A 22,468-nucleotide genomic window follows, 5' to 3' on the forward strand; every position below is an offset into this window, starting at 1 on the left:
ACTCTAAGCGTTTCTTGCTTTTCCCAACTGCTGACCGGTTGATGCTCCCGTTCACTTTAACTCCAAGCACTTGTGGAAAGCGTACGTTACCTCCAGGTCTCGCTGGGTGAATCCCTTCGCATTCCTTACGATGTACTGAGTAGTCTCTGGGTTATTGCCGCAGCACACAAATGCTTCATCTTGTAGCGAATATTTGCTCCGGTATGTGTTTGTGCTTAGGCAACCTAAGCCCCACCTTGTATTATATATGCGCACTACAATGCACCGCCACGTTGTTACGCCTGTGCCACCTTATATAAAAATGCTTATTTTCTGTTCACAAGTGCTGCACTCGTCTGCAAGCTAAAAAAAAAAGTGTGCCTAATACAGTAGAAAGGGGCATGCTATAAAGGGCACAGCGTCTTCTATTATGTTCCTGGTCATGTACACTTTATATTTTAAAGAGTGCCCTCTTTTCCCAAAAGGGAAGCTTCAGACACAGAGGACAGGCAACAGGCACTGCAGAAGACACTGTCTTTGGGTCCCCAAAATGTATATATAAACAAATAAAAGCGGCAGGAATCGAACTGGTAAACGAGAGATCACGTGTGTCTTTCTCGCATTTCTCCAAGACGCCGGACATTTTGACCAGCAGTGAAATACTTATTGCTCAACTGTTTATAAAAAGAACAGTTTCTTACTATCACTTTGGTGAAGCAAATGCCAGCGAGCAAGTCTTCAACGCTAAAGACAAATAAAACATTACTACCGCTACATTACTGTCACTGCCACCACCCACTGTCAGCGTTCTGTCAAGAACCTCATCAAGCACACTATCACGGACAAAAGCAAGTGGAAAATGACGCGCTTGGTTACGGAAGCTAGAAACATAGCAACTTCAAGTTGGTGACGCATGAGTTATAAACCCTCGATGATATTATGAAAAAAAAAAGAAAAGAATACCTTCGCATGCGCTAAGCAAAACGCTTTCTAAATTCGGTGTGTCCTCAAAAGCGTGATTGTGGTTTCTGAGGTTTTGTTTGTGCTTACCTAGCAATGTACAGGTATTCGTAATGGTAACAGCGCGAACAAGACGACAACGGAGTGAAAGGACACAGGACCTGCATCCCGCATGTGTCCTTTCACTCCGTCGTCGTTCTTGTTCGTGCTACCATTATGACTGTATACCAATTAACACGCCCAACTTTCCACTTTGATATGTACAGGTATCCCGTGACGTTTCGAGTGTCGTAAGTACGTCTGTGAAAACTGAAAATAAATCTGTTCTTGGAAGTTAACGCTGTGTGTTGTCTCGTGCGCATTCTATGTCCGTGTCGTTGTGCCTGCGCTACAACATATTAGAAGCTCTCAAGAATACCATGATGATGATTTCCAGTTATATTTGACGACTTGAGATGCCTTAAAAACACTCATAAATCTCAACACTTGTGCGTTCTCGCATTCCGTCTCCATCAAAATGCGGCTACTGCTCTTGTGATCGAACCCGCGACCTTCTATTCGGAGGAGAACGGCAAACGCAACAGCTACTGCAAACAGCTACTCGCGACGCCAAAGCCGCCAACGGACAATAATTCGCTGACGAGTTCCGATCTTGAATGGGAGTCTCCGATTTGCTTTGCCCTGAAGAATCACGCACCCGTATGCGGACATGGCGCGCGTCTTCTCGCGGGTGGCCGCGTGGCCGACAGATTGCGCAGTGCACAGGACGTGTCCTTCCTGGAATCCCTGCGCGGCTTGTAACCCTGACACACCGAAGCAGGCGAGGCGCCCGGTGAGGGGAACGCCCCGATAAAGCGGCGATGCGGCCGACATTGGGAAGGCATTGTGGGCGAGAGGAAAGAGCGAGCCTCTCTCTCTCCGCGATAGGCCGACGTGCTGTAGCAGCGCCGTAGCCAAGGGATCCGCCGCGATGCGAAGGGACCTTGCCAAGAACAGCACGTCTTTCTTTCTTCTCAGTATGCACGAGGGCTAGCGCACGCAAACGAGCCGGCTTCCCCCTCTAGCTGACTTTGCCCCCACCCGCTCGTTTTCTTTTGTCTCTCTTCTGCCTCTATTCTTCGTCGCCACACTTACGTGTCCCTGAAGGTCGTTAGAGCGACCTCTATAGGTAGCCTCCAGTTGTTGTTCCCCCCCCCCCCCCTGTATTTTTTTTTCGTTAAGGAAATGAAGGAATCTGCTTAAGAGGTGCATTTTACCACTGCCGACACCTCGAAAGATGGACCTCTGAAAAATTTGACCAGCGCTCACCAGGGGACGTGGCATGCGAAGTGTGCACGGGAGCTTGTCCCAGCAACCATGAGGGCTGACAACAAGTGGTGCCGACTTCGTCAAAGCATGAAGCAATTCCCACGCACGTACTTCGGACGTGCTAGGTCTTTGCCAGGCGTACCGACAATGCCCGGAATGTATCCTTTCCACCGTCCTCCGCAAGTATCTTGGAATGAAAGGTATAATGAATAAGACTCCCTGCATTCCACTTGCTTTATGGCAAGTGCGGAACGGAGATGCACTAGATGCACAGAAATGAAAGGAACCACACAGGGATGTTTACTAGACAAAGGAAAATAATATGTCTAAGAGTAACAAAGCTGAGTTCCTGTAGCTGTGTCCGATCGAGTTCGTGATATCATCATCAAAGACTGCACGAAAAGAGCTATTGCACGAATCAAAGCAACATGTTGTAAAATAATTCAAGTTAATTGCCTACTTTTGACGCCTAAAACTGTCCGCGAGCAATACGAAAAAAAAAGGCAACGTTTACTATGCAACGCCCCCCCCCCCCCCCTTCCACACGCACACACAGGAAGCTTCCTCTCACGTACGCAACGGCGAAGCGGAGGAGAAGAACAATAATGACCGGTGTACGATAATAGCTTCGTAATAATTCATTCAATTGATCCTGGAGCCAGGTCGCATGTACTTGAACAAGAGGGCCTCCATTACGGAATACGCGCCAGTCACGAACGCCCCGAAGAGAAAGAGTTGTGGAGAGAGAGTGCGATAGCATTATGCGGCGCAACGCGTGATGTCCTTTTGCATGAGAGCCAAAATCGCGCCGCAACTCCATGTGAGGCGGAGCGCACGTTCTTCTTTTTCCTCGAGTGTTACTTAGCCGTGGTTATCCGCGAAAGGGTCCGAAGACAAGCGGTCTGCGATGTCCGATAACAGAAGAGTTTTGCAAGCGAGCTGTTGTTGGGCTGCTTCCTGCCTAAGCAGCAGCAGCAGCTGCCAAACATACCCGCAGCTCACGTAAGTGAATCTCGCGCTGACAGCCGCCCTTGTCGCGTCAGCCTCGCTGCCAAGGGCACTGGCCGACAGAGTAAGCGGCGAAAGGAAAAATGGAAAGGCGATGGCTAACCACAAACCATGGAAAAGTATGTGCAGAATGGCCTCTAGACCATTTGAATTCAATAGCTGTCGGTCTCAATAGCATGTTTCACCTATAAAGAGCTTCTGTCTAGGAGGAAAAGATCTTACGAAAGATAGAGTAGAAGGCCACTTGATGTAAAGCCTATAGTGGCCGCCCAAACACCAATACATCTGGTTCGAAAGCGACAGCGGCCGGAGGAGGTGCTGGAGGAACGACAGATGGACTCTGGATGAGACGGATATACAGTCTGCGACACTGTTTGCTTTGTGATTCAGTTTCGGTGCTCAGTTTCGTTTTATTTGTGCGATATGCTACCGGGGAAAACGCGGAGTATGGAGGACAAAAAACCAGCGGCTGAGGCACAGCACTGGAAGAACTACGTCTGTACGTCCACTAATGCTCGCTGCAGGTGACAGACTTAAAAAAAAAATAGTTCGCGGTTTTCTAACCCTTAGCACGATATAAAATTGAAGCGGGATGACTCAAAACCTGTGTGCACTGTAACGGAATTCCTCCGGAGGACTTAGATGCATAATGAACAAAACCACTCATAAACGATCTCGTGGAAGTGTTCCGGGTTTACCATGGACGCCGACACGATTTTCTGCTTTGCCTATGAATGTAAATTGAAATTGAGTTAAACGCCAGTCCAAACCTATAGCAATGCGAACTTTTCAGTGTACCCGTCAATATCAGTTGGTCAGCATTTTTGGTGAGCCTGAGGTACATATTTCATTGCAAACGGGAGCACATGCACGTTAGTAAACCTGTAAAATGTATATTAATCCACGTTTTGTAGCATACAAGAAAACGTTATAACATACCATGTGTCACGATGCGTTGCAGCAGGCCGTTTCGGCGGGTGCGAATGACGCAGGCAGAGAAGCTTCGGCGAATGCAATGGTGACAGTTTGAACGCGTATCAATGTGGCGGGGGTACGATGCAATACCGAGCAATTTCCAAATTTCCGTGCATGGTTGATGTGCAGGACTTAACCTGCATTGGAGGGGGGGGGACGTTGATAAATATATGCATTAGAAGTATGCTACAGAAAAATTGTAATGTTAAACTATGCATATTTCTGAAATAGCAAATGGTGGAAGTGTAGTTTACTGTGCCAGAAGACGGCATAAGCGTCAGAGACAGATTTAGCGTGGGTTCAATCGTGGCCGCTGAAGCCGCATTTCCAACGAGGAGGCAACGCAAGTTTTGCTTTAACACTTCCGAGGCTATGATTCATTATTCTCCATTTGCCCCGACAAACTGCGGCTGTGCTCAAGAGCAACCGTTATGTAATTAAATTCGATCCAAGCGTGCGCATCAACGAAACGGAAACCAGACGTCGTCGCCCCGCTGATCCCGAGGTTCGCAACCGGGAGAACGCGGCCAAACGTCAGCGACCCGACGCGGAACCACCTGAAGAGTTGCGTCTCTTCAGGCGGCCTACACTTGGTGATGGCCGGGAATGCATTGCGTTCGTCTGAGTGTGCAGTTGGTTTGGGTAGCGTGGCGTTTTCCCATTGGTCGAGAGCACGACATTGTTAACGTTGTTCTTACCTGTACAACTGCGAGTGTTAACTGTAGTGCTCTACGCCGATACGTAAGTTGGCTGTCCTGCAGTGCGTTTTCCGCGCTCACGGACGAATCAATGAGACAAAGAAAGCTTCACTTTAAACACACAAAGACACACAAAGACACACACACACACACACACACACACACACACACACACACACACACACACACACACACACACACACACACACGCAGAGAGAGAGAGAGAGAGAGAGAGAGAGGGAACGCGGGAGTGTGTGAACGCCACCCCCTACAGCTCTGCAGTGTACACGGTTTGTTAGTGCGTGTCTTTCTCTTTTTCTCCCCTTCCACTCTTTTTCTCTTTTTATTCCCCTATTCCTTCCCCCCGTGCAGGGTAGCCAACCGGAATTACATCTCGTTAACCTCCCTGCCTTTCTATGCATTCTCTCTCTCTCTCTCGTTGCCATTGATGTCGCAGTGGCCTGGAAGCCACTGAAAAGTGTTGTCATGTCCTTTCTCTGCTAGTTAGTGATATACAGCTGTCTTATTTCCAGCACTGTAATAGTTGGTGTTGTGGTCCACGACGTAGAGCAAACATCAGGCATTGCAGGGCTGCCTTGGAATCGGTAAATGTGCTCCGTCTTCGTGAATCATTTGAAGAGCGCTGCAAAGTGACCTGAATGGTGGTTTACGCTCATATTAGTGAGCACGATGATAAGAACGGTCGTCAGCGCACAGAAGATTGGTTGTCCGTAAAGCGAAAGAGAAACAAACCAATTTCAGCGCTTATAAATCGCAAAATACTTTCGTGACCTCCAAAAGAATCATGTTGCTGCCGAGAGTGACTAAGGGGGTTTGTTTTACTTTCTTTTTTCGCTCATCACATAGAGATGAACCAAACTGGACGGGACTACCCCGAGGAGTGAGCGCGCTGAAGAAGGTGGTGTCTCTTCCTAGAACATTTTCTCGCACGTTTACTTTCGCGTCCTAGGAGCAACGTGATTTCTCGTCTAGTCAGACCCGTGTGCCGCCGCACGTAGTCGCGATTAACCAGCTCGTTTCCCTTTACGCCTTCCAGCGCAACCGTACAGCGCTCGTCGCCAAGTAGCGTCTAAGAAGCGCGCTTTCGAGAATCCCGACCGCAATTCGAGGCGGCGACGGCGTAGCAGTGGCGCGAATTCCGGGCCGTGAGCTGGCGCCCTTCGGAAACTACCGCACCGCTCGCGCAACTCCGTCCGTCAACGACCCCTCGCCTCTCGAGCGGGCTTCTTAGCGCGCCGCGCAACCCTTCCTTCCACAGGTCCGCTCGCAATCCCATCATCGGTCGCCGGCACCCTCCCCCTCGCACCTTAACGTCACTAGGTCGCGCGGACAGCGCTCGCGTCGCCTGCTATCTTTATCCGGCGCGACTTTTACTCTCGCGTCGGCGCAGCCGCCGTTATGAGCGGTACACGTATGCATGACGCGACGCTCGCGCACTCGTGACGTCACGCGGCGACGCGTCCGCTACTCTGCATTTGCAATGCCGGGGGAGGAAAAGAGACAAAACGGGGGAAAGGGGCAGGCGGCAGAGAGCCGATCGACGTCGGCCGTGCTCTGTGCCTCGGCCAGCGGCGGCACTACGTGCACTGCGGCACGTTGGCCGGCCGGAGCGGCAAGGTATGCTTATTATTAGCACGTGCTCCGGTGGGAAGGAGAGTCGACCGCGCGACCTTGTTGTGTATGCGCCGTCCGCCGCCGCCGCCGCTCGTACGACTCTGCGCTCCGATGAGAGGACGGCGCTGGCTTCGCCGCCGTCGCCTCGCGCTTTGCGGCGGAATATGGAAGACGCCGCCGACCTCAGAGCGCCGGCCCGCGGGACGCTTTAAAAGCCGTCACGGGCGTCGATTGCATTGCCATTAGATTCGTAAGTCTACTGGGAATAAACCTGAGACACGCTTTTTTCATATAATTGTGGCGGCCTTCAGAATATTTTATACCACTAGGTCCTTTAAGCATTTCTGGCCTTACCGCCATTTCCGGTTGGCATCTACGCATGCGCAGCGCAGGAAAGCTGCACCGCGCTGCTGCCACCGATCATCGTCCTCGTCAACCTATGCCATGAATTTCGAGACCACTGCAGGGCGTACGCCCTCTCATCGGCTACGTTTGCCTTGCATCAGCTGACTCCGTCCTCTGTCATCATGATTTCCAATCTTATCACACCATCTAATAAACGGCCACTATTGACAGCATTTCTCTCCCCTTGCTCCCATCTCTGTTACTATACTAGACCACGTGTTATCTGCTACACACTGCACGCCCTACCCAGCTCTACTTTTCACTCTTACTCTTAACTTGATTATCATATCCGCTAGCCACGTTTATACTATAACCAACGCTACCGTTCTCTTATCTCTTACCGTTACGTCTGTCATTTTCCACCCCAGCCCTCATTGCACCATCTGTAACTTTTCTTCAAGTTAGCAGCTGTTACAGGCAGCAAAGCTGGATGTAGAACTTCGGGCGGCCGTTATACCATCCGTTACATTCACCAACTGTTGTGGCTCTACCGCTTAGGAGTGAACGCTACGCGAGAGAGAATTCTCAGAGCTGCCAACTAACGAACTGATCAGACAGACAGTTGTAAGCGTAGGCTAATGGACAATAAGCTCTATAAACCGCTATTCAATTCTTGCACAAGGAGAACCTCCGTGCTTTCATTCATTCATTCATTCATTCAATATTTGTTTATGTATTTGTTTACAACATATTTTACAAAATACAAAAGCATACCGGCATGCGCCACAGGGCAAGGTATTGGAATGAAAGAAAATAAAGTTGAATTAAAATTAGAAGCAAGAGCACGCGAATTAAATGTCGGAAGGCACGCACTTCCGCAAATGTGAACTTTTCATATGACGATAAATTCGATTTAGCCGATGCATGTTTTCAAGCGACCAAACCTGAAATAGTTCGTTCGCTGCCAAACAAGGGCAATGAAAAGTATGAAAACAGGGTGAAATGCGTGCGTTATCACTGTTTGTTACACCGACTATAACGATACAAGCGTTTGCTAGAGTGAGCCGTTTTTTTCTCCAAAACCAAGGCTGAAGTCATAAACTTCACGTAAAACCCTCGTCGCCTATACGCACGTATACAAGGTGATCACGGCCAACAAGGAGTTCGCTCGCTGAAAATCTGTTGCCAAAGAAAAACCCGAAGTGCAAATTCAGCCACAAATGCAACCTTTTATTGAACCAATAGGAGCGCGTAGTAGTCTTTACGTGTAGCTCAGCGCAATCGTACAGCTTTACAAGTTTCAGAGAAAAGGAGGAAGACGCAGGAAACCCGAATTATAGCGCAAATCCTCACTCAGCTCTCGCAAGCCAAGGTTTCTCTGCGACGTAAAGAATGTCCTCACTGAATGAGTAATTTTTCTCCTTGGAGCTTTTTAACGCGCACGATAACCCAACAGCGCTCTTAATTTTACCACTTCGAAAAACAGGAAGGTGAACATGTGCTCAACAACTTTATACCCGGCCTTTGTTTTCCTTTTTTTTTATTGCTGCTTTTTCACTGTTCTTGAATGAAAGTCTGACAGGCTTGCCAATGAGATTTGTTGGTTCCTTGGTCCCAAGTGAAATGCTGCCAACAGTACTTGTAGTCTAATAAATGAAATAGCCTACGAACAAATGCAAAATGAAAAGAATAGGGTAAAGTAAGGTGGAGGGACCTGGTCAGGCAGAGTTCATCTGCCTTTGGTCCTTTCAACCCAGGCAATGTATGTCTGAATAAACTGAAACTGAAACTGAACCCAAGAAAGAGAACAGCGTGCTCAAAGCCAGGCGCTTGTGACTTGCCCATGTGTGAAGCCCTTAAGTACAACCACATGACAGCGCGCTGAAGGATCTAACATGAAGCCTATGATGAGGGGGGCACCGCCCCCATTTTGAAGCTACTGACGGACACGGACTTGCTACGCTGTAATTACATAATGGATCACATATACATCACTTGGAGCACACAACAGGCACGTACCCAGGGGGGGGCCCGGGGGGGCCCGGGCCCCCCCCCCCCCGAAATCAAGTGGCATACCCCCCCCCCCCTCCCCACCCACGCCACCACTCCTCACACATTCCTAAAGCGCCGCCAGATTAATGTTGAGACTTGGCAGCTGTTCATCGGTCAGCCTTATGCTGCCTTCTTCACTCCTTTTAGATGGCGGTAGTTATCGGCATCTCTTGTAATGTGCAGGACAGTTTTCTCATAGATTCCGCACCCGCGCGATTAACTCGAGATGCGTTCAGTTGTCACCATGTATTCAACCGTCACCCGCATAGCTGTTGCTTTTGTTAGTTCAACCTTCTTTGTTTAGGCTAATCCTGAGACCAGGAGAGGGATGCGGCTGTTACTCAGCTGGTCTGTACTCTCATGGAAAGAGTTGCGGCCGGAGAAAACGCCAATTGCGTTTAACTTTTCCCTTTGCTTCATTATTTCCTTGAGGTACGACTCGCCGCGACGCTGGCAGATGCCCGGAACCATATACACGTGATATGGGTTAGATAAGGTGGGAAATAAAATGATGTGAAAGAGCGTCCATCATGATACCCTGCAATAACCCTTAAACCCACAAGCAAGATGACTGTCGCCCGTTACCTCGTCTGTTTTTCCTTAATTGTATAGCACTTTTCGTGCAAAATTGGAAACTGGAAACAAAAATCGCAAGGAGTCGAGAAATTAAGCGATCTACTAAGGGAGAGAGCCAACGCAACAACCAAACTGCAAGCAAAAGCGAATAATAAAAATGTTAACCGTTGTTTATGAGAATATTTATGGTTCAACATCTTTTTATTTAAAAAGGAAGTAGAGAAAACGCCGCCGGAAGTGGAGAATAATTACTTGCTTTGAATGACGCTTATACAGTTATCGGTCGAACCGCCTCACGTAGCCACTTCTCTGCTGTGCTTATGTGGGTGTTTTTCTAACCTTTCTCTGTGAGCGCAGTACGTCTAGAATCGCAGAGTCCTGCGCTCTACGTGGTTTTATGGGACTGGTGGCCTCACAGCGTTGCGCAATTCGCGGAACTGTCAAAACTGATCCACAAGGCGAAAATAACTGATATTCGAAACTATAACATGAGAAAGACTGAAGAAGCCGTAAAAAAATGAACGCAGCCTGAAATCAGTAAAAAAGAAACCTGGCATAGGACAAACCATGATGTATGCACTAAAAGATAAGAGGGATAATATCATAAGCAATCTCGAAGGTACAGTAAAAGCAGCGGAAAAATTTTAAGCTGACCTGTATACAGTACCCAGAGGAGTCACGATACCTCACTTAGAATCAGTAATGAACATGATACAGAAACTCTCCTATAACTAGCGATGAGGTCAGAAGCGCCCTGCAAGACATGAAACGATGAAGAGCGGGAGGAGAAGGTGGAATAACAGTCCATTTAATCAAAGATGGAGGAGACATAATGCTTGGAAAACTGGCGGCTCTTTATACGAAGTGTATATCGACTGCAAGGGTCCTAGAAAACTGGAAGAATGCAGACATTATACTAATCCACAAAAAATGAGACGTTAAAGAATTGAAAAATTATAGGACCATTAGCTTGCTCCCAGTATTATATAAGATATTTACCAAAATAATCTCCAATAGAATAAGGGCAACACCGGATTTTGTTAACCAAGGGAACAGGCTGGCTTCAGGAAGAGATAGATACCTTACAATGGATCACATCCATCTCATTAATCAGGTTATCGCGAAATCTGCAGAGCACAATAAGCCTCTCTATGTGGTTTATATAGATTACGAAAATGCATTTGATTCAGTAGAGATACCAGCAGTCTAGAGGCACTACGTAATCAAGGACTACAGAACGCTTACGTAAAAAGCCTGAAAAATATTGCTACACGCGTGTGGTATTTGTTTGAACGAGGCGCGTGGGCGCCATCACTCCAGAAAAGAGGAGGAAGAACGACCTGGGCTCGCGCTGTGAATCTAACCGGTCAGCGCTGCAACCGTTGTTGGAAATATAATCTGTAAATAGTTTCTCGTCTTACTGGCTCGTCCTTGGCGTAAGAATATATTCAGAGGTTCTACCGCTACCTTAAAAAGCAGGGAGATACCTATAGGGAAATGGGTCAGACAGGGAGACACAATTTCTCCAAAGCTATTCACTGCGTGCTTAGAAGAATTCAAGCTATTAAACTGGGAAGGCTTAGGAGTAAAGATCGACGGCAAATATCTCAGCAACCTTCGGTTTGCCGATGACATTGTTCTATTCAACAACAATGCAGACGAGTTACAACAAATGATTGGAGACCTTAACAGAGAGAGTGTAAGAGTGGGGTTGAATATTAATATGCAGAAGATGACGATAATGATAAATAGCCGGGCAAAGGAACAAGAGATCAGGATCACCAGTCGGCCACTAGAGACTGTGAAGGAGTACGTTTAGCGAGGTCAATTAATCACAGGGAACCCTGATCATGAGAAGGAAATTCACAGAAGAATAAAGATAGGTTTGATCGCATACGGCAGACATTGCCAGCTTCTGACCGGAAGCTTACCATTATTATTGAAAAGTAAGGTGTGCAATCAGTGCATTTTGCCAGTGCTGACATATGGGGCAGAGACTTGAGAATGAGTTAAGGACCGCGCAGAGAGCGATCGAACGAAGATTGCTAGGCATAACGTTAAGAGAGAGAAAGAGAGCGGTTTGGATCAGAGAGCGAACGTGTATAGACCATATTCTAATTGACATCAAGAGGAAAAAATGTAGCTTGGCAGGTCATGTAATGCGCTGGTTAGATAACCGTTGGACCATTAGGGTTACAGAATGGGTACCAAGAGAAGGAAAACGCAATCGAGGACGACAAAACACTAAGTGGAGCGATGAAATTAGGAAATTTGCGGGCGCTAGTTGGAATCGGTTGGCGCAGAACAGGGGTAAATGGAGATCGCAGGGAGAGGCCTTCGTCCTGCAGTGGAAATAAAACATGATGATGATGATGATGATGATGGTGATGATGATGATGAAGAAGAAGAAGAAGGTGTGGTGGTGATGATGATGATGATGATGATGGTGATGATGATGATGGAGGTGGTGGGCCCCCCCGAAAAAAAATCCTGGGTACGTGCCTGGCACACAACTAACTAACTAACTAACTAACTAACTAACTAACTAACTAACTAACTAACTAACTAACCAGCTAACCAACTCAGCTAATCACTCACTCACTCACTCACTCACTCACTCACTCACTCACTCACTCACTCACTCACTCACTCACTCACTCACTCACTCACTCACTCACTCACTCACTGCAGCGCGTAAAGGCTTATAAATCCGCACTATAGAGGTTTTTTATCCTGCTACCAATCCATGCACATAGAATCACAGAAACGGAGTCCTAAAAAGTGCTGAAGGACTCTGATAGAAATGAACTGCGTGATGTGATCTACTGAACTCTGTAAGAGCATAAACTACTCTTAAGAGGAAGCTTTAGCTCGGGCCCAACTCCGACGCTGCCTATTCAAATACATGTAAAACGCAAAAACGCTTTTCTGAGATAACCATTGGACCCATTTTAATGAAATTTGCTGCATTTGAGGGAAAATGTTAAATTCTAGTGATTGTGGGGAGCGGAATTTCACTATAGGGCCTCAATTTTGTAAAAAGAAATTTCGAAACTTTGATAGTTTGAAAGGTATAGAAGCACGAAGTTTACAAATTAATAGCTATGCTTCAAAACAGATATCGCGGTTCTGTGGACGGCATCCATTAGATAATTCAAAGCGGACAAATTTGATATGTCAATTTCTATCTTACTTGAATTTGTTACGTTGTGTACAAGAGTTCTGCAAAAGCTGCATTACCATATTACCAATGTTTTTAGCGTTTATACGTAACACATCAATGTTGTCCGCTTTAGATGTACTATTAGATGCAAATCACGGAATTGTGATATCATTTTTCATTGCTGAGTTAGAGTCGCAAACTTGATAGTTACATTTTCTGAAAATTTTCTATTTTTGTCAATTTTAATAAATAATTGACGACCTAACTCAAAAATTCGAAACGAATACTCACTAGCTTTTAAGTTTTCCTTTCAAATGCAACAAACCTCGTCAAATTTGGTGCCGTGGTTGCCGAGAAAAACGAACTCTCCTTTTACAGGGATTTAGATAGGAGCACCCGAGCTAAAGCTTCCTCTTAATACCTGAAGCCGGAAACCATCGATTGACTGCTTTCTTGCGTACTCGTTTTCTCCCGTTAACTATTTGCCGCTAAAGGCAACGTTACCATCAACGACAATAACACATTTTTGACGATACCTTCATTTGTATCCCCCATGGTTTGGCGTGGCTGCTGCTGCTGGGTCGGTCGGTATCTCTTCGCCAGATGCTCCGGCTTATATCAATCAATCAATCAATCAATCAATCAATCAATCAATCAATCAATCAATCAATCAATCAATCAAGTTTTATTTTCGCCGTAGACAGTACATTGTTACTGCGAAAATAGGGGCCAGAGAAAAAAGCTGCATCTGTGCAGCTTGACTAAGCTCTAAGCTCTAAATATAGCACATATTTCTGACCTTCAACGTAGTGCAAGTGAATGCACCGCTGTTCTGCGGAATTAGGCAATATATCCCAACATAACACGTGTACCTATAACGTGGGCTCATAGGTATCTCGTAAGCACACATACTTCTTAAAAATAGCACTTTATATTCAAAGGCTTACTTCCTCATCGTTTTTCTTTGTTTGTTTTGTTTATACATTTGTTCCACGGGTACGAGCAAACGGGTAGGCGCCACTGGGTTGGTGCCCATTCTTTACCAATATCCCAGAATAGGGTATTGAGTACTTGGGCACACAGAAAACCTCTGAAAGCCCCAGCCTTTATGACCTCCTGTGATTGACTCAGTGGTGCACACTTTTGTGCGCAACAGTGGAGACTGACCTTCTTTCTTCCTTCTCCTCTTTCAATCACCTTTCCCGCTTCCCCAATGCAGAGTAGCCTACCGGGCTCAGCGTGGTCAACCTCCCTGCCTTTCCCTTACGACTTCTCTATCTCTCTCTCAGAATGGGTATGTGACATTGTGACAGAAGGAGTAGAGAAGCCTTTTATTCTTTCATTTAAGGCATTAATGTAGTATTAATGCTTATGCATATATATTTAGACATGTTTCCTACTTCTCTGTGCATACACCTCTCCGTATCTTTCTTTTTTCGACAAACATCATTTCTTTGCTCGTGAGAGAGAGAGAAACAACTTTACTGGTCCATTATGAAATGAAACGCGTTAAGCGTCTGATGGGGTGGCTCCCTCTTCGCGGGCTCCATATGCTTCCAGGGCCGCCTGGCCCCTGTGGATCAGTCGGAGCTGGTCTTCCAGGGCGGGGCTGGACAGCAAGATCTCCCATCGCTCGTAAAGGGTGGGGATAGCAGGGGGGTTAGTTATGGGTATAGGTGGGAGGTGGTCTATGAAAAAATTGCACTCTCCTATGACGTGCCGAAGGGTGCCTAACGCATTGCAGCGAGGACATGTGTTGTTGTATCTCTCTGGGTATATTTTGTTCTGGAGGCAGGGGTGGGGAAAGGATCCTGCCTGGATTTCCCTGTATATTGTTTGTTCGGCTCTGGTCAAGGTGTGGTGGGGGTGCGGGAATGTCTTCCTGCCGTCCCTGTAATATCAAGAGCTGTTGGAAACCAGTACAGTAGGTGCACTCTGCAAACTTGCACTCTGGAATTGGCGTACCTCCCTTCTCACCCAGAAGTTGATCAGAAATCGATTGTCTTTAGCCTTATAATGACTAATTGGATTGGTATTCATGGTATTTCTGTTATTTAGCTACGGCATAACTACTCAAGCATCAAATACGTTTTGTTATCAATTGATAACGGCATTATTGACACCAACGAAATTCCTGTTAAACTGAAGACTGTTAGAATTTATTCCGCTTTTTAAGAGCGGTTATCGAAATGAAATTCATAACTATCGGCCCATTTCAATTTTAGCTTGTCTAGCTCAAATTTGAGAAAAGGACCTGTTTTTGACCATGAACAGTTTCCTGAATGTGCACAACATTTTCTCACCCAATCAATATGGTTTCATACGGGGAAAAGGTATGCAATTTCTTCTTGATAATTGTTCCGGCGCGCTTAACCTCTCCACTGACCGAAAGCAGGTTGCATACGCCCTGTTCTTAAACTTGAGCAAAGCATTCGACAGTCTATGTCATGACCTGTTCTTGGAAGAGCGTTCCCTAACAGGATTCCGTGGTTCTGTCTTATCACTACTGAAAAAATTTCTTACAGACCAGTTACCGCATGCCATAGGTCATTCCTGAAGTGGTAAGGCATTAATCAAAGCAGGTGTCCCCCAGTGGTCGGAACTAAGTCCACTGCTGTTCAATATCTAGGTCAATGATCTTTCTATTACCATTCCTGTTCCGTTATTTCACTATGCTGACGACACTGTTCTTCTGTCCTGTGCACCGTAATTCACAGACGCGTTCTCTTACCTACAAGATGCTGCAATTAAGGAAATGGACTGGATTGCAGCGAATTTGATTAGTACCCTGCCCCCCCCCCCCCTCCTTACGTCGCCAAAACACAACTCATTTATTTTCACAACCCCTAAAAAAGGTCCAACTTAATCAGGGAATCTTACCTCATACAACCTCCTGATCCCCATGTGCCTGTGATTCAACTGGTTACTCAACCTCGATGAAATACCTAGGCATACATTTAGACAGTGATTTTGCACGGAATACGCATTGCAACTATATCTGCCAAAGATTATGCGCGGTGCTGTGTTTGTTATACAAGATATGTTACTTCAAGCCACTATCGATAAGAAAAACAATTTTACATGTTGTAGCTTACAGTGCACTCCGCTATAGCATTACAGCATTCGGTCACTGGTCCCTTCGATGGCAAAACAGAATTAATGCTTTACTGCGCTCTCTGTTAAAGGTGGAACCTTACGATTTGCAACTTGATAAACACTCCATCCTTTTCGCCATGCTGAATTTCAACTCTCTTTTAATCGAAACAATCGTCAGACATTTTTGGAACGATCAGTTCAAGATACCCTGCGTCATACCTCGCTGCCTTAGACCGAATAGACAGAATAGCACGCTGCAGGACCAGATATCGGGAAAGAACGCGCGAGTTTTATGCCATAAATATATTCAACAGATTGCACCGCACCATATTGTTACCTACAACTAAACATGAGCTTAAAAGATCCCTCAGGAGCCTAGATTTAACTTAGTGCTGCACATAAGCGATACAGTATATCTGTTCCCGCATATTTGTTTTTCTGTTCTTGTACTGTATTCTTCCGTATTTGCAGTGTTTTGAGTATGTGCTCAGGATATACTGTTATTACTGTTGATTACCTGTCAGTGATATGTCAAATTTATAAGCCCTTTCTGTCCCATGTATCGAAGTAGTGAAATACTGTTCTTGGTAACCTCGGTTTAACACCCCGAAGTACGTTTACTAGTTCATTTTCTGTTCTATATTTAAAAAAAAAAATGTGGTTGCATGCTGTCTGCCAGACTATGCTAGAAAAGCCCTATGTGGCTTTGGCAAACCTGCACATTGTATCTTGTACTTTGGTTGAATAACAAACTATAATTAGTATTATCAATCGTCGTCCTCATCGTCGTGACATCGCTACGTCGACATCTAACACTATGCGTTCACATGATTTAGTGTTTGCGTTTTCGCATAAGTTGGAAGTGGTGCATTACATAAACATAAATATTACCTGACATTAAAGTTGTGATCTGTGTGGTGCGTGAAGATAAAAATTTCAAGTGATTAAACTTTCTATACGATGTAATAAACGTTATATACAGACATCTACGCCTCGCTGTTACTTGTACAGCATTTGATTACCCCTTTCAGAAACGTTTCGCTTCATAGAGATTCCAACAGGCGCGTTAGATCTGCATTTTTCCATTCTGGAACACCTTTCTTTCGAAGTGATCAATGATTCTGCTAGCATGGTTATTTTTCTGCGTATATGTGACTACTTGTTTTGTGCTTCTGTCGCTGCTCGTAAGAACACCTGTAGAATGTTCACTCCTTGTTTCCCGTGCCAAAGTCAAGGTGGATTACCACATACATACGACAGTAATATGTTCCGAAAGCTGTCATGCAAGTTGACAATGGCTTTTTATTTGCTTTATTTTTCCTGAAAGTTGTGGCAGGGTTAAACGTAATCTCCGGGGTTTTATAAGCGAGTATTTCTGTCATCGTTCAAGGGTTTTAACGCGAGAGCGTTAAGGGCCCCGGGTCGCAGAAAATCTGGTGTCCGCGTCGGCGTCCGCCGTCGGCGGTGTTGTCCGTCAAAAGATACCATCCCGAACCACAACCACGCAGGCCCTTCTTCCGCGTGGCGCATAAGCGTTACTGAACTAATTGAATTTCTCCACGTAAACATGCGTCAGAAAATCCCTTAAGTACGACATGCATAACCTGCAGACATGATAGCGTCCGGTTGTAATATAAATATACGAGAGAACCTAATTCTGTTATGCTGAAGCTCACACACAAACCCCTTTTTACTTGAGATGAGTCAGAGCTTGTAGCCCCTGCCTTACGGGGCTATGAGACATTGCTCTCTCCTGCTTTGCCGGCCAACCACTGTTTTCTGTCGACGTCGCACCACGAAGAAATCCCGGGATCCTTGCCGTAAACAGCCACGTTGCAAGAGGAAATGAAGCTGAGCAGGCGATGGAATGCGTAAGGCAGACAACCGGTGGACCATTGGGGTGGAGGAGAAAATAAAGAGAGAAGGCAGGGATGCTAACCAGAAATGCGTCTGGTTGGCTACCCTACTCTGGGGACGGGATGAGAGAGACAGAGAGAGAGGGAGGAGGGGGGAGCGAAGCCGTGGTGAGCTCGCTCCCCCTCCCCCCTCTCTGGTTATGCGCGTACACAGTGCGCGCATAGAGAGAGAGAGAGACAAAGAGGAGGAAAGACAGGGAGGTTAGCCAGTGTAAGTACTGGCTGGCTACCCTGTGCTGGGGAAAGGGGTAAAGGGAGTAAAAGGAGAAAGAAGAAGAAGAGGAGAAAAAAAAAATTGTGCGCGCATAAGTTCTCACGAAACATATGGCGTCATGAAATGGGTGAAGTCAGGCTAGTCAGGCCTTGAATCACGGCGGCCGATCTGAGAGCGACAGCATACCGAAATCCTGCTGACGCTCCCTTGCGATGCCATGCCCAAGTCAACGTCTGCAGACCCACTACGGGTCGCTCGGGGCAACGATGCATCACCCGTTGCCATCCGCCTGAATGAGGCCAAATCGGTGACGCTACGCTGAATCGTGAATGCGTTCCGAAAGATTGGGTTTTTTAGGTGCCGAAACCAACACCTGATTATGAGGCATGCAGAGTGGGGCACTCCGGATAATTTTTTAATCGCCTGGGTTTCTTTAACGTGCACCTAAATCTAAGTACACAAGCGTTCTTTTTTTTTTTGCATTTCACCCCCATAGAAATGCGGCTTAAATGCGTCCCAAATGCGGCTACCACAGCCGCGATTGAACCTTCACGGACGTCACGGACATCACGTTAAAGATTTAGTGCGTTGCGGAATTTGGATTCGGGATGCCTGACACTGAGAATGACACGTTTAATACGTAATAACACGTAATGACACGCCATAGCCCTGTGGCTATGGCAGCGGGTAACAAAATCACGCGGTTGACACTGTCATCTCGACCATCGCATGTGCTCTGTACACGTAGTTCATCTGTCATCTTCCCCTCCCTTCCGTGATATCTCCGTACCTTTGTTATACACGCTACTTACACTCAATGCACCCAAAAGAGAAAATTAAAAAAGAAGAATTGTAATAGGAAATGCCATATGGTGTAGCGAGGGATGAGGACAAAGAGATGGAGAAATCAAATCAAGGTTTAATCAAAATCATATGTACTTAAGTACAGAAAGTGGACGAGCCAAAGGAAAGAAGCTGAACTTGTCAGCATGACTGGCCTTCAACTCGCCACTCTTCAAAGCAGAAGACAGTGGTACGCTTAACACAAACACATTAAAGTCAATCTCTACAATCAATGCACAAAGAATACCTGAAACAAGTGGTTACCGAATTAAACAGCAAAGCAATAAATATTAACATATATATTTTCTTTACAATACCAAGAAAGCGTCAGTGAAGTTCTGAACTATGGCGTCTTTAGGTAGTGCGTTTGCGCTCAGCATTTTGTTGAGCAGCATTGGAAAAGTGTTGAACGATCTTTGTTTGCTGCAGTTTGTTTGCTGTCTTTTTTTTTTATTCAAGAAATAGCCCCAATTAGTGCATGTTGAATATGCTTACAATTCACGCACGCGGCATTTTGTGACCACATGCGCGAAATAAACACAGCTGCTGTTTGTGAGACCATGACCTCAAGAACTTGGCCTACTAGAGAGGTCTTCGGTCTGTCAAGGTGGCAAGGCGGCACATTTGGTTGCTAGAGCTTGCATTCGCATTTGCAGCGTAAAATTGAAGAAGACGCGTGCCAAAAGTTAAGAGACGTAATAGACTGGACGAGAGTCGGCCAACGCCCATTTCGTTTCTTTCTCAGTGCGCGTGTCTTCGATTTTGCGCAACAAACACGAATGCAAGTCTACGGTTTATCTGGTTTGGAGCCCTTGACATGACGGCAGATGTAACACTGTCGGCATTGTGGTTCATCGTGAGTGATTACGTACGCATCAATATAAATAGAAACGAACGAAGTCAAACCTCGGCTGGCTTTGTTAGCCAGCTTTCCGCCAGAGACGGCACGTGCGCAGGAGCCGATGGGGAAACTGTTCTTCTCCGAGACGAAACAGTGTTTACAAATTCGAAGGTCTCACGTGACAGACCTGCGATCGAGATTCGCAGCAGGAAGAAACACAGCATTCACGTGCAGTAAAGAGTTTGCAGTGAGAACGGGTGTGACAAAGAAGAAAGAAAGAAGGCTGGCCAGATACTGGTTGACGGCCTTTGATCGGATAACCGGGGCAATAAAAGAGAGGCAGCGGTTTGAGATTTTAATTAAGATACCGACGAGGCCGTGCTTTCAGAACCGTACATTAGCTTTAACAAAGCCATTATCTTTGCAGTTCACTTCGCTGATAAGCTCCCAGATGGAGACGTAAATAAATGTCTCCTTATTTTTAAGCTGGTCATCAGGTAGCTAGCGAAGCACAGCCAACGAAGCAAACACAACCAAACGTCCGCTTAGTCTATTTGGCCGGTGTTTGCGATTTCGATTTTCCTCCGCAGCCAACGATTAATAACCAAAGGGGCACACATTGTGGCCTTGCGCACACACAGTCCTCGTCTGCTGCAGTCGATACGATCAACTTTGCCTCCTCGCGGGTGAATACTATCTTATTCGAAAGACTTTTTGTTGTTTTATTCGTCAGGAGAGTGCATGCGATATGAGACAATGCACAGTAGCGCTACAAGAACGACAACAACAACAATGAATTAAAATAAAACTATACTGCTGTTTCAGTTTGGAACATTCTTGAACAAGAAAAATTATGTGTCTATCTTGCTCTGCATGAGTTATGGGTTCTCCTTTGCTAATTTCGTTCTGACACTTGAATTTCATATATATGTATATATACATATATATATATATATATATATATATATATATATATATATATATATATATATATATATATATATATATATATATGTATAGACGTGATTATTTTTAAAGCGAAGGGTTGTTTACCTCTTCTCCCGGCTTTCCGGGCGCTGCTGTGGCGTTGCTCGCGCGCGCCACTGGGTTTCTTGCAACACCAGCAGATGGCGCTCGCCTCCGCGCATCCCGACCGCCGCCACCGCGGCAGAGTTTCACGGCTTGTGCGTGTGACACATTCTATGCTTGCTTTCCTATGCGACAAAAACGCAGGTGCTGGGTGGTGATAATGTAAACATTACAGTCGACTAACAAGTTTAAAGCGCGAACGAACACGGAACTCCTCATTATTATTATATTTATTAGACTATGGATTGCCAACCAGCTCAAGCTACGGCCCTTCTAATTTGCAATCGCCCACAGCACGAAGAGAGTGCTCGGCGCTGGCGTGCTGGCCACGTGTGCAGAGGGAGCACGTAAACACGCGCCAGCAAAATGGCTCCAAAGTGCGCACTCAGCGTCGAGGACACCCAGACTACGCAGACAAGCAGCAGCGGTGCACGCAAGGTAGCGTTTAACATCAACTCGCTGAATCAAGACGCTGAATAAATTACACATTCGCCGCCAACACCACTGCTAATTATCGTCAATCAAAGAAAACAGCATGCGAAGCTTCGCTCACATCGATCCCAACAGTGCGTGGGATCCGCATAATTTTTTTCCACTTCGACACTCCTATAATGCCAGCGCATATAAGGAAGCCATTATATCTATGTACTAGCGTTATGATAACGACTTCTCCCCTTCTAAACTGCCTTTCTTGAACGTTCTTTTGCACAACGGCGTCAGGTAGAAAGTATCAATTTTTTTTTACACTACTATTACTCTGAACGTTGCACAGCTTTTGAGCACATCAAGTTTGCTAAACCGTCTACGACAATAAATTTTCATCCTTTAAGTATTACACCACTGTACACAAGGGCTGAGAAATGTCAATATAGCTCATTTCCCCGAACCAGTGAAATCTGGAACCAGTTCCCCCTGACATTTTAAACGTGCCATTTAACGAGTTCATTGCTGTAATCGACGAGTGCTTACTTTGTACTTCTTAGGACAATGTATGGTCCCTATTTTTTTATTGCATTCATGCAATTTACATTGTGTTCTTTATGTTTGATAATTTGTGTGCCCCACTCCTGCGATAACCTTTCTAGGGTTGCAGTATTAATAAATAAATAAATAAATAAATAAATAAATAAATAAGAAAAATCAGAAGTCCTGATAGTGCATTCACTTCGGCTGCCTTAGGCAATCAACGCGTTCTGGTAATGGCGTCCTCAAAGGTGACCTACCGCGAAGTGTCCACTGCGGTTGCTGGCTTCTTCGACAGCGCTACGCCCGACTACGGCTGCAGCGTACGTCTTACCCTTTCAGACGCCACGTTATATTGATGATTGCAAACTTACCTTTGCAGCATTTCTTGCCTCTTCAGCATCATAGAAAGTGTACAGCTGCAGAAAAGATTACGAATTTTCAATTCTTTAGTCAGCTTTGTTAAGTTTACAGAGTGTGGACCTCACGCGATAACTCACTACAGAAGCATCAAATATGAGAACATCAGCTATTCCGTGTTCTGAAAAGCGTGAAAATCACTCATCCGGTCACATGAAAATTATGCGTGGCGCAAGACATACTGACATCGAGTAAAAGCACCCAACCTTCTACCTTCCCACTCATTTTGCTAAAACCATTTTGTACATTTATTCAAAATGCAGAACAATTACAACAGGTGTTTCAAGTATTACGCGATACATTTCAGATATCATTATATCAATCAGTGTTTTTGCTGTTAATGCACTATCTTAGTGTACACAATTGTGTGCACGAAGCAATACGCTT

At 45.8% G+C, this 22,468-nt stretch overlaps 1 protein-coding gene across 10 annotated transcripts in view; it reads right to left on the bottom strand.

Moving 5' to 3' along the window:
- The window catches only part of LOC135915296 (uncharacterized), a 186,158-nt gene that overhangs the window by 60,362 nt on the left and 103,328 nt on the right, over positions 1 to 22,468 (bottom strand). For 6 of the 10 annotated variants that reach the window (XR_011514667.1, XR_011514663.1, XR_011514665.1 and 3 more), the window contains 3 exons: positions 22,036 to 22,080; positions 19,675 to 19,796; positions 4,195 to 4,367 (listed from right to left, as the gene is read on the bottom strand). The exons of 1 other annotated variant lie outside the window; for it this stretch is intronic. Coding sequence is in view for 2 of the 9 variants with exons in the window: in XM_070539187.1 (XP_070395288.1) it covers positions 4,195 to 4,367; positions 22,036 to 22,080 (218 nt within the window). In the remaining 7 variants the exon portion in view is untranslated. The remainder of the gene's footprint in view (positions 1 to 4,194; positions 4,368 to 19,674; positions 19,797 to 22,035; positions 22,081 to 22,468) is intronic. 3 more of the 10 variants (XR_011514668.1, XM_070539187.1, XM_070539186.1) reach the window with 1 other exon arrangement.

This window comes from Dermacentor albipictus, chromosome 5 (genome assembly GCF_038994185.2).
Source record: "Dermacentor albipictus isolate Rhodes 1998 colony chromosome 5, USDA_Dalb.pri_finalv2, whole genome shotgun sequence".
Lineage (NCBI taxonomy): Eukaryota > Metazoa > Arthropoda > Arachnida > Ixodida > Ixodidae > Dermacentor > Dermacentor albipictus.